This window comes from Myotis davidii, unplaced genomic scaffold (assembly GCF_000327345.1).
Source record: "Myotis davidii unplaced genomic scaffold, ASM32734v1 scaffold747, whole genome shotgun sequence".
Classification (NCBI taxonomy): domain Eukaryota; kingdom Metazoa; phylum Chordata; class Mammalia; order Chiroptera; family Vespertilionidae; genus Myotis; species Myotis davidii.
The window spans coordinates 745266-757757 of NW_006298695.1; the positions used below are offsets into that span (position 1 = coordinate 745266).

Genomic DNA, 12492 nt, shown 5'->3' on the forward strand with positions numbered 1-12492 from the left:
AAAAAAGAATTTTACCAAAGTAATACATTTTCTAGGAAATGTAGTGTTTCATCATGGACGTTTTAAGTGGTTAAAAATGTATGTACTTTTCTGTGAATCACAGCAGCATTTGTTTCCATTCTCTATAGTCAGCATTTGCAATGTGTTATTTTTATATTTTAATGGAATGTGAGGGCCACCTGTTCTCCTAGGTGTTCTGTTGTTTTACTTCTAAACTATGTTTGCTTTCCACAGGACTGTCTTCATCAGTGGACTACAATGTAATGGAGCTGGAACAAGAACTTGAAAACGTAAAGATTTTTAAGACAAAATTAGGTACATTTTCCCCCTTGACTTGATTTCTTATTAAAGTCTTTCCTGTAGTCTGAAATATTAAAAAGCGCATTAAATCTTTAGTTTATGTTACAAGCTTTCAATCTGTCCAAGCCATTTGGGGAGAGGATAAGCATGCATTGACTCACTTTTTGTTTTGTTTTTTCATGTTTACAAAATGAATTTTCAAAACAAACTGATGTTTAAAGGTGTCGTTCTATTGTCTTTTCACTTGCAGTATTCCTGACAAGTAATCATCTGTCATCTTTATCTTTTATTGTGTCTTTATCTTCTTTTCAGATCTCCTCTTTATCATTGATTTAGAACAATTTTATTGTGATATGCCTTTGAGTAATTTTATTTATGTTTCTTATCCTTTGGGTTCATTGATTTTTTTTTGACCTCAGAAATTATAATTGTCATCTCATGTGGAAACTTTTTGCCATTACTTTTCCAAGTATTTTTTTCTTCTTCTGTCTGTGCCTCCCTTTCCAAGGACTCCAATTTCATGTACAGTAGCTCTTATAAAGTTGCCCCATAACTCAAGGATGTTCCCTTACTTTTCATGTGGTTTGTTTTCTTCTGTGTTTCATTTCAGATAGTTTGTATTGCTGTGTCTTCATGTTCACTAATTTCTTTCCTCTCAGTGTTAGTCTGCCTTTAATCCCACCTATTGTATTTACTGCTCAGACACTGCCATTTTTATCTCTTGAAGTTCTGTTTAGGCCTGTTTTATATCTTCCACATGTCTAATTAGCATCTCTAATTTGATACCCACCTTTTTGAAAATATGGAATACAGTTTTAATAACACTTGTAGTGTTTTTGTCTGCTAATTCTAACATCTATGTTTATTCTAGAAGAGTTTCAATTGATTGACTTACTGTATTTTTGTGCCTATTTGCATGCATGGCAACTTTGGGTACTAGCTACTGTGAATCTTGCATTGTTCAGTGCTAATGTTTTTGTATTCCTGTAAGTGAGGAACTTTGTTTTGGGATGCAGTGAAGTTACTTATAAACAGTTTGATATTATCAGATCTTGCCTTGAAGACTTGTTAGGCTGGGCCAGAATGACATTTCGACTAGGGCAGCGGTTCTCAAACCTGTGGGTCGCGACCCCTTTGGTGGTCGAACAACCCTTTCACACGGGTCACCTAAGACCATCCTACATATCAGATATTTACATGACGATTCATAACAGTAGCAACATTACAGTTATGAAGTAGCAACGAAAATAATTTTATGGTTGGGTCACAACATGAGGAACTGTATTTAAAGGGGCAGAAGGTTGAGAACTACTGGTCTAGGGCTACTAGTAGTAGTTCGCTGCTACATCCTACCCAGTGTCCCAGTGTCTTGAGGGAGCAGCATGGTTCTTGACCCTTTGTGATTGTGGTATGCTGTTCCTTTTACTCATTTTGGGGTGGTGCTTCCATCAGCCGCGGGTGCTTTCTTCACATTCCAGAATTGATCATTACTCTCCTCCCGTCCTTGGGGTTTCTCTGCAATAGTCTCTTCTCTGGCACTGGCTCTGCAAAATCCTGCTGACTTGGTCTCTCCAGACCCCTTGTATGTCCTCAACTCATGGATGGAACTGGGCTCTGCTTGGGTTCCTCCTCCCTGCACCAGGGCCTGCCTGGGAGCTCTCCCTAGACAGTGAGCTGGGGCAGACACAGGGCTTGCAGGTTTGTTCCCCATCTTTCAGAGGCCATTGCCCTTCGGTGATCAGATGTCCCAGGCTTGAAAACTGTTGTTTCATATACATGTATTTTTTGGTTTTTAAATTGTTTCAGGCTGGACAGTAACTCTGGTCCCGAAGACAGTTGTTACTCTGTCTTCAGAAGGGCAAGTTGAATATTATGTTGTTGAAAATCATATATGCAGTTCAATCATTTTCATTTCGTAAACATCACTACATTGCTGCAGGTTACTTTCTTCATCCTGCTGTTGATGGATGCTTGAAATGTTTCCGGTCTTGTGCTAATGTGAATACTATTGGTATAGACATTCTTCTACATATCTCTTGGTACAAGTGAAATTATAGGATCACTGGGTGTTTCTGTACAATGTTTTCAGATAACCCCAAACCTCCCCAGGTAGTTGTGTTACTTTGTATTCCTGTGAGGTACCAGTAAGGCTCCCTGTTGCCCCCTATCCTTGCCAACAATCCACGGTGCTGGACTTCTCCACTTGTTCCAGTTCAGGGCATCCGATTTGGTGTTCAGTTTGCATGACCCTGATTTGTGTTTCCAGTGTTCATTTGGCTTCTGCTTGAAAAACATTTGTAAGTATTTCATTTAGTGCTGGTTTGCTGGCAACAAATTCTCTCAATTTTTATCTGAAAACATTTTGACTTTGCTTTCTTGTTTGTGGGGCATTTACATGGAATTTGAACTCTCATCCGGTAATTTCATCATTGTAAAGCTGCCGTCCAGAGTCGTCTCGGTGCCCTTGGGTAGGGCTGCTAGATTTCCTTTTGTCTTTGGCTTTCTTCTGCTCTTCCTTCACTTCTTTTCAGCTGTTGTAACTGTCATCAAAATGATCACACTCTTACTTTTCATTACAATATTTTTCAGTTCTAGAAATTCCATTTAATGATTTTCTAGATTCAATTTGTGACATTTGCCATCCCCTCATTTGTCTTAGTGAGCATGTTACTCAGTTACTTTAAGGCCACTTCCTGATGAGCCTACTCTCTGGGTCAGCTGAACGTGTTTCTGTTCTTTTTTCCTTTGTTCTGCCTCCTGGTAATGTTTGAATAAACGCTAGACACTTTTTATGTGTCACTGTAGAAACATGGTGATAGTCTCTTCTTTTTGAAAGGACTTCCTTTAGCTTCTGGCAGGCAGTTAGAGTAGGGACAGATCCCTTTGATCTGAGATAGTTGGAGACTGGGTTTTGGCCTTTACTAGGGGGTCTATTTCCAGTTTGGTATTGCTCCTAGAGTATAGCTTCTCCTTGGTCCTGAAAGCCTGGTTGTTTCGTTGTTGACTGTCATGCTGTCTTCTTCGTGAACCTTGAACTCTAGTTTTACCTTTCAAGAAACATAAGCCCGATGGAGCTCAGCTTGGCTTCTCTACCCCAATCTGCACCCTCTGTCCCTCTCCTCAGCGCTGAGCTTTGCAGGGGCAGTGGCTGCATCGGTATCCCCTTCTTCTCTCCTCTTCTCTGTCATCCTAGCCTCTCAAGTGCTGACAGCCTCAGTCGCCCCAAACTTCAATTTTTGTCTCCTTGGCTCTGCTGAGTTTGCTGAAAGCTTTGCTTTAGGAAAGTGGGTTTTCTTTCACCCACTGGTTTCTGCTTATTTCTCAGCCTTGTGGGTCCATGCAGTTACATCTGGAAAATGTCGGGGAAGGAGTGTGCCTTCATTTCACAGACACTGGCCCCTCAGTGTTGATTGTCATGGTGATTCTGACACCTTCATACAGATTTTCAATAAAGTGAGTTTGACCCACCTTCTCCAGGTGTTTATGGCCTGAGACAGTGTGACGTGAGGGAGCCCCTTGCAGCCCAAAGTGGAAGTTTGCTCTCAGCCTCTAGCAATGGGAGTGATGTGAGAGTAGAGGGGATTTTTACTCCTGTTACTTTAGTCATTCAAATCTGTATCAATATGTAAACCCATGTCAAATAAAAATATCTCTATATTTTCAGAGTAAGCTATAAATTAACATTTTATTTCATTAGCAATTGAAATGCCTTTAAAGAGCTAAAATTTAAGCATCACAGGACTAAGTTGTTTAATGTAGCAGACTAAATCTAAATCTCTGATTTTTATGGCTTGTGGAGGAAAATGTAAAATAATTTGTGTTTTTTAAAAATTATATAAAAATAATGCATTCTGGTTATAGTAGTAAGGAATAAAAATGGAAATGTGGAGAGGATTTTGGGCTATTTCTGAAATCTTCTGTTGTGTTGTTTCTCCTACTAGAGAGGCGGAAGAAGGCGTCGGCTTGGGAAAGAAATTTGGTGTATCCTGCGGTCATGGTTCTCCTTCTCATTGAGACGGTAGGAATTGATTTGCCTGGTTGCATAAAGCAAATTATTTGATATTTACTTTGCTGTTTGAATATGGCAATTCCCTCAGCGAAGTGCAGGTAAACTGGTTTTCTATTAGTAAGATTAAAATGCATCCATGCTTTTATGTGCAAAAACTTGATAGAACCAAAATAGAAATGAATAGTAATTTTTAAAAAGTCCTCAAGCTTATCTATTTCTTCGTGAAAGCAGGAAATTCATTCTTTGTTTCATTGAAAATGCAGAGCAGAGGAGGTGCTGGAAACACTGTCAGACTCATGGGAGGCTGTGGGTGGGCGTCAGGGAGCCAGTTCTGATGGATTATAACTATTTGTAACTTGGGTGGGGGGAGGTTGGATTTCCAGTTAGTGAGATCAGTGAATAAGTGGATCTGTGTTATTAGCGTTTGTCACAAGTTTTGAAATCATAATAATTTATAGAATGTTTTAGAATTTGTTCTGGGGTTTTGTAGACAGTCTAATGGCGTTAGGGTTTTATGTAGAATTTTTGTTTGGACTACTTTTCTCTCCTCTGAAGCATACAGTTGGTTGGCCACTTAGATTTTAATATATATGTATTGGCAAAATGTCTTTGAAATGTAGAACTGACAACTGACTTTTTGTGTCGTAGTCCATCTCGGTCCTCCTGGTGGCTTGTAATATCCTTTGCCTGTTGGTTGATGAAACAGCAATGCCAAAGGGAACGAGGGTAAAGTAGAATGTTTAACATGTCTTTCTTTTGCAAGAGTATCTGCATGTACACCCTGAGTGCTTCAGATAAGCCAGTTAAAGTCACCTTTCTGTATGCGTATACTTTACATTGTGTGAATTTCTTTATGCAAGGGGCCTTCATAAATAGCATTTATAAACTACTGTAGGCCTGATGCATGAAATTCTTGCAAGGGACTCAGCCCTCACAGCCATGGCGGCTGCCTCGGCCCTTGCAGCCCTGGCTTTGTCTGTAAGGTCGTCTAGTCTAATTAGCATATTATGCTTTTACTAGAGGCCCAGTGCACGGATTTGTGCACCGGCGGGGTCCCTCGGCTTGGTCTGCGGGGATCAGGCCGAAACCAGCTCTCCGACATCCCCGAGGGGTCCTGGATTGCGAGAGGGTGGTTCTTGGGTGACACACCCCAGAATCGGGCTCATCACCCGAGAACCGCAGTTGCTAAGTCACAGTAGCTTGGCAGTTCCTGTGTTGAGCGTCTGCCCCCTGGTGGTAAGTGCACGTCATAGGTACCAGTTGGCCAGTCGGACAGTCACTTAGGCTTTTATATATATAGATTATAGATGGTTTTGTTTCTGGTATCTGGATTGGCTGGGCCTTTTATCAAAAATCAGATACACTTCATATCAGAGTTTATCTTTGTTTTACTGAAATTCATTACTTTTGATTTTTTTTAAAAAAATGTACACTCTGAAATAGTGACATATGAAGAGTTTATTAAATGGGTTCATTGGGTTTGTGAGAGATGCAACTGTGTGGTTGATGGGAGTCCCACTTCAGGAGAGTCTACACTTTATGACACTGAGTCAAAATGTTCAGTTACTGGCGAGAGTAAGAGGTATATCTTTTTATGAGTTAACTTAATTTTCTCTTGTTATAAGATTGATGATTTTATTAAAATCTGTCAATTAGCTGATTTGAATATATTTTCATCAAGAAGGTAGTTACCACTAAATATTCATAGTTGACATAGTTTTTTCTAGATGTCTCTATACTTTTACATACTTAAAGTAACATTTAAGTTTTGACATTTATTATATTTTTCCAAGTCAGCCACTTTCCCATTCCCCATAGAAATGACTTAAAAACTTTTAGACTTTTGATGCCCTTCTCTCTCTAAAACACCTGTTCTCTCATAGAGAAAAGCCATTGTCTATCTTAATTCCTTCCCTTCGGTCTATGATGAAGATACCCTGTTCTTCCCAAAGCTAATTCATTCAGCCCTAGTTCTCGATTTAGATCCCCCCTCACACCATTGTCCCTTGTGCCACCTGTCTCTGCCACTCTCTGCACAGTGTGAGCTACCAGCAGGCTCCAGGTGCCTCATTCCACTAACAAGCAGCAGCAACAGCCAGCCTCCTCCTACAGTCCGGGCTTCGTCTTTTGTTTACTCCCAATCCCATTGATAAGAGCAAGAAGTCACCTACTGTGTTGACTTCTAGCTACTTTTTAACCCATTCTTATATACTATATACTGAGTAAATCTTATGTCATAGTAGAGAGGGACTTATACCTGGTAAGCTCCTTGCATGATTGTGTAAATAAATCAGGTCACCTTAATCCTACCTGTGTAGGCCTCTGAAGACAGGGAATAGTTCCAAAATGTTTTTTATCACAGTTGTTGGGGAGGAAAATTTTTTTCTTCTACCCTTCTAGGTTCATTTGTCTGAAATTAAATTGACAAAGAGACAGAAAAACAGGAGAAAATAAAATTTAATTACATAAGTACATAAGGAGACCCCATAGAATGAGATCTCAAGAAATGATCAAAGCAGGGAATATGTATACCATTCTTAGACAAAGAAACAGTTACTTATGAAGATTGCACAAAACAGAGAGTTTGTGTTTGGGTTAGGGACTTAATTGAAGAAGTAACAAAGTTTGTTTGTATAGCGACCTCAGCCCTGAACTCCCTCTCTCTGGCACAGGGAGCTTTGTTCCTTGTGTTAGGGGAACAGGAGGCCAGAGTGTGCTTCTTGTACTGGCGGGTTCTCCAGCAACTAATTTGAAATGACCAACATGCCGCCATGGCCTATTTTGGGGCAGCCTGCCCGAGTCCCTTTGCAGTCAGTATGCTTATTATGCCTAAGTTAGAATGTATAGAAAATATTTATTATTTCTTGTTTTTGCTTTCTTAGTGTGACTATACATTTTATTTTATCCTGGTATTTCTCTTAGATGTAATAGAAGCTGATTGTAAATAAGTCATTCATATTCATATAGTTGCTTTAATTAATAAGCTATGGAAATATTGTTCCTACTTCATTAAGAAATAATTTTTCTCCTGTTTGGTCTCATTGATAAAACTACTTCTCTGTTTGTTTTTTGAGTCCTAGATAAAGATAGTTTTTGAGAATAGGTGCAATGTTTAGGAAAAAATTTATAGCATTACATTTTTTAAAATCTGGGTTTATTAAGTTATATCTTTCAAAACTCCTAAGTTTCCAAGGAAGATTTGGGGAAAGGACATTTCTAAGGGCTAGAAACGGGGTATGCACATTCACCTTCTTTCTGTGCTTAGCTTACTTTTGACATTTTTTAATTGTATAATTTTTATATGTCGCCTCAGGGTTTGGATAATTATATATTTTATCCCTATTGTACTGTTATTGAAAGGTTAGCATGGAAGGTTAGCATGGTGGTCTGTCCAGGAAGGCTAAATAGCCACCTCTGAGGGTGATTAAAGAAAATTGAATTTATTTAAGAAAAGGGCTGCACAGCACTGAGCCAAGGGGACTTTGGGGTGATGATGGCAGCTCCAGGAGCTGAGTGTCATCCTTATACATAGTCACTGGCAGGACACTTGTCATCAGTGGTTTTGGGGGCTGAGTCGTGGGCTTGGAATGTGGGTGGAATGCATGTGAGTGATCAGATGCCTTGAGGACAATTTCAATTCCTTGTATGGTCTGACTCCTGGTGTCTAGCATCATTTTCCTGGTCTTTGTCTCCTTTTGGGGGAAATGGCCATTAAGGATTGTATTGCCCTTGTTAGCGTAAGAAACATTCAAACCTCTAAAGAGTTTTTGTGAGTTTATTTGAGCCAAACTGTTGACAGTTGCTGGGAAGCAGAACCTCAACATATTGGGATAATGCTCCTGAGAATGGCGGGTTTTCACCTAGTTTTGCAGGTTACCTCAAGGAGGAGCTGTAAGTGGGTTACCTGAAATCCACTGGTGATCAGGGAGGTGAGAGAAAGCTAAGCGGGGAACCCCTGGGATTGGGGAAAAGTAAAATGATCGACATTTACCTACCATGATCAGGAAGCTGGTTTCCCCAGGGCAAGGCTTACCCATTGCACTCCAGATGTGCTGACCCCTGCGATTTCCCAAAAACATAAAGTGAAATGATAGACACATGCTTCTTTTGCATTGGTGGGTACAGGATAGTTAACAGTCAGCAATTAACCTGATAACAGTAACAATGAGGGAATTTTTGGTCTCCATCCTGGTGCATTGGTCATGCCCTAAGGGGTCCCCAAAAAGGGAAGTTACAAGTTACCCTGACATTCCACAGGTATGTTATCATAGATGCAAAAAGACAATAGGCTTGGTAAAGATGAAAGTTGATCTTTGTCAGGGAAGATACTGGCCTAGGACATGACTACCCACTATAAATCTTTTAATTTAAAAAAGTTTTAATTTCAGGCCATCCTTTCTGGTTACTTTAAGTCCCTGAGTTAGCAAGGCCTCCACGCAGGCCTTCCCTGAGCTAGTCAGGTTAGCTTGTGGCCCCTTTTCGTCCACACCCTGTAGTCCTAATAGATATATTTTTAAAGGATTTCTTCCAAGCATATTGAAGAATTCACAAAATGCTCATATTATTTTGATAAGTAACTTAAATTTGAAATAAATCAGAAATATTTTGAGCCTGTTAAAATTGTTAACATGTGGTTGAGTTAGTTGATGAACTCTGTCTAATGTCAAGTTTTATTAGACCAGTTCCTAATTTCAGCTGTCCTATATTTGTGAAACAACAATTTTAGGGAAACCAAATATAATAGTGTCATTGAATTCTGAAAAGTGTTTTTCCCCCCAGGGGCCTGGGATAGGAAATGCCTCGCTCTCAGCTTTTGGTTTTGTGGGAGCGGCACTTGAAATCATTTTGATTTTGTATCCTTTCTTTCACTGAAGCTCTGTCTGTTAACAAGTTTTCTGTCCAGTTTTCTGGGACAGTGGTAATTTACTAAGACACTTGCCCCGAGAAAAAACAAGGCATTCTTCCCCAGGCACTCCAAGTGGCTTTTGGTTTTGTTTTGAGTTTCCTTTGGGCCTTCAGACTTGGAGACTACTGAGAACTGGGCAGCTCACATTCTTTGGAGGTGTTTTCCTTGATTCTCACAGCTATCTGATGGTGTCCTCTGTCGTCGGTTTCTATAGCCTCCGCTTTTTTGGAGACTTTATTCCTAAAAAGGATGACACGACCATGACAAAGGTAAGGTAAAGTCTCGGGCGACGGTGCCTCCCCTTTGCCTTCAAGCCAACCCGTGTGCTTTATTTAGTAATCGCCCTGCACGCTTCCCCCGCAGCAGAGGCATTTGTAAATTGCGCAAACACAAACTGGAAGGTTTTCGGGTGGGAGCTGCCAGTGTGTGCCCTGTGTGGCTTGGACGACGTCCATTCACTTGTAAATGCGGAGGAGCCTAGCTTGTTAGCTGGCACAGAGGCTCTGAAAAGACGCTTTTCCTCCAAAGAAAATGCTCCGCTAATGAGTCACTTGGGCTGTGCTGACTGCACTTCAGGGAGCTTCTTTGAGATCTGAAGAACCTCTGTTGCTACAAGTAGTGGAGACAAAGTGTTTCAAATTTGAATAATTAAAGCAAGACGGAAGAGGCCTATTCAGAAACATTTTGCAATCTGAGGCTGATTTGACTTCCTACAATATGTCCTTGGCCACGGGAAGAGCACAGGCTGTGGCACAATGGCTGCTGCTCTGTGAAATGTTCCCACCGGCTGAAATGAGCGCAACTACAGGAGCTGTGGGCTTCTTTTATGTTATTAAATATTCCATATTGTTATCCTATTTTAAGAGGATATTTATTTCCTATTCATCTCTCGATGTACCTAACACACTGTGAGTTTTTGAAACTCTGAGCGTAGCTTAAGTGATCACAGGTCTGATCAGCATTTCCAGCTCTTATTTATGATGAAAGAACTAGAGGCCGATGCACGAAATTCGAGCAAGAGTAGGCCTTCCTTCCCCTAGCTGCTGGCACCGGCTTCCCTCGCAGCCCTGGCTTCATCTGGAAGGTTGTCTGGAAGGACGTCTGGTCTAATTAGCATATTATGCTTTTATTATTATAGATAAGCATAGGGTACATTGAAAATGAATGACTGGAATATATGTGTTTTGGATTTTGAGCTTTTTGATATTAAAATCTTACAACAACATGTTAGAAATAGATCTTATATAAATTATGAGCAGTAGTTGACTTTAAAAACAGAGTCAGATATTAAATGCATTAATTATTTAAAGAAATATATTCTTCTTGATTTCAGAGAGGAAGGGAGAGGGAGAGAGAGGTAGAAACATCAATGGTGAGACAGAATCACTGATCCTTGGCCCCTGCACACCCCACACGGGGAATCGAGCCTGCAATCAGAGCACGTGCCCTGACCAGGAATCGAACCATGACCTCCTGGTTCATAGGTTGATGCTCAACCACTGAGCCTGGCTGGCCGGGCTAGGCATTAATTCATTTTCACTTGACAAGCAAGCTGTTTTGAAATTGGCAACATCAGTCAGTGATGTAAAACGCATTGTCTGAGGTGGAAAGTAACTTAAGTGTTCTGTAGCTGTATATTTGTGCCAGGCACTACCAGTATTTTCTCGAACATACAGGTAGCACGTTAAATGTCTATAGGCAGTTTCTTCTTAGTTTTAAATTCTATTGTGAAGAGTACGATTAAGAAGTTAGCAAGGTGCAGTAGGCACCTGGAGTGAACAGCTTCCCAGAGGGGATGGGTTCTGTTGATCACCCCGTTGCATGACCGCCTGCTGCTCTTGTGTCTCCTGGCAGATCATTGGGAACTGCGTGTCGCTGCTGGTCCTGAGCTCCGCTCTGCCTGTGATGTCCAGAACCCTGGGTGAGTCCGAGTGGGATGTTCCACTCCACTCCACTCCTTCACTCCAGTTTCTAAAGATCATCCTTCGAGATACACCACTACCCTACTTCACGCCTTTACTCCTGTACTTCATGATGTAGGGCTACACCAGAAAACGCTTTTATCAAACGAAGGCCACTTATTTTTTTAAATCCTAATAATATGTCTTCTCAAAACAGTGGACTTTTTTTGTTCACTGACTAGTTAAGCTTTTGAGTCTCTAGTGAGGAAACTGATTTTTACTTTTAAAAATGTTTAATGTTTAGAAAATATTAAACTAATTTTTCTTAATATGAAATGTTTTAAAACATAATTGTATTTTTAAAAATTGAAAATCTGTCAGACTAATTTTAAGTTGCTCTATGTCATGAAGTGGGCGTAAAGGCAGCGAGGTCTCGGAGAACCACGGGGACTTAAAGGGCAGCCTTTAGTTTAAGGATCTCACGTGCCTGTCATCCACGAAGTTTTCCTGTTTACAGAATTTTGAATCTCTAAAAGGAAAGCGTCCCACATTGTTCTAGTGGCTGGGAAGCTTCCTGTGGCCCCTCCCCGCCTGTCAAGCCCTGTTGGCTCGGGATGCTCAGGGCTGGGCTTAACTATTACTCCGCATGTTCAGTAGGAGCTCCGTTTTCCAGACTTAGGGTTTGACCTGAGAGTGTTCACCAACGATTAGGAAAAATCCCACCATTCAACCTCAGCAACTTGCTCACAACAAAAATGACAGGTCCGAGCTGCTTTTGTTTCAACTGGTGTATCGCATCATCATTTATTCAAGACCCACCCGTCAGGGATACAGGCGGTGCCAAAAAGCAGGCGTTGTCCTCGTCTCTAATTCTCACAGGAATTTCATCTTTTAATAAAGAGTGAAATCTCCAATGAGTAGAGAGGGACCGCTCTCCACAAACTGACAGAGCTCGCTCACTCCTCACTCTTTTGTGTTTGCTTACAGGGCTTGTTATTGTTTTGACATCTGCTTATGGTGTGCTAATCTTGAAAATGCCAAAAATCTGCATTTTCGTTACTTGATTTGTAGCTAAATGTCATATGTATCATGACAGTCCAACAAATAATTTCTGTGTTATTACAGCTACCCTACCATTTGGTCACTTATGAAACCTGTGCTCTGTTACTTAAAATTGTTCATAGCAGTACTAGTATATACTTGTTTACGGAAGAAAATTACATGCTGAGTATAGTTTTAATACAAAGAAAACGAATGGCAAAATTTGCTTTTTTAAAGATCAACACATTAAATTCCTGAGTAGTTTGCCATAGAGATAAATAAAAAGGAGAAAAGGAAAGATGGAACAATTAAAAGGCAGCTAACAAATGCACGGA

General features: G+C 40.5%; 1 protein-coding gene across 8 annotated transcripts in view; it reads left to right on the forward strand.

The window, feature by feature from the left end:
- LMBR1 (limb development membrane protein 1) overlaps nt 1–12492 on the forward strand; it is a 114786-nt gene that overhangs the window by 77678 nt on the left and 24616 nt on the right. For 3 of the 8 annotated variants that reach the window (XM_015570940.1, XM_015570944.1, XM_015570946.1), the window contains 6 exons: nt 235–315; nt 3626–3753; nt 4242–4318; nt 4958–5035; nt 9430–9484; nt 11070–11136. In XM_015570940.1, coding sequence (XP_015426426.1) covers nt 235–315; nt 3626–3753; nt 4242–4318; nt 4958–5035; nt 9430–9484; nt 11070–11136 — 486 coding nt within the window. Of the gene's footprint in view, nt 1–234; nt 316–3625; nt 3754–4241; nt 4319–4957; nt 5036–9088; nt 9163–9393; nt 9485–11069; nt 11137–12492 lie in introns of all 8 variants that reach the window. The other 5 variants (XM_015570941.1, XM_015570942.1, XM_015570943.1 and 2 more) reach the window with 5 other exon arrangements.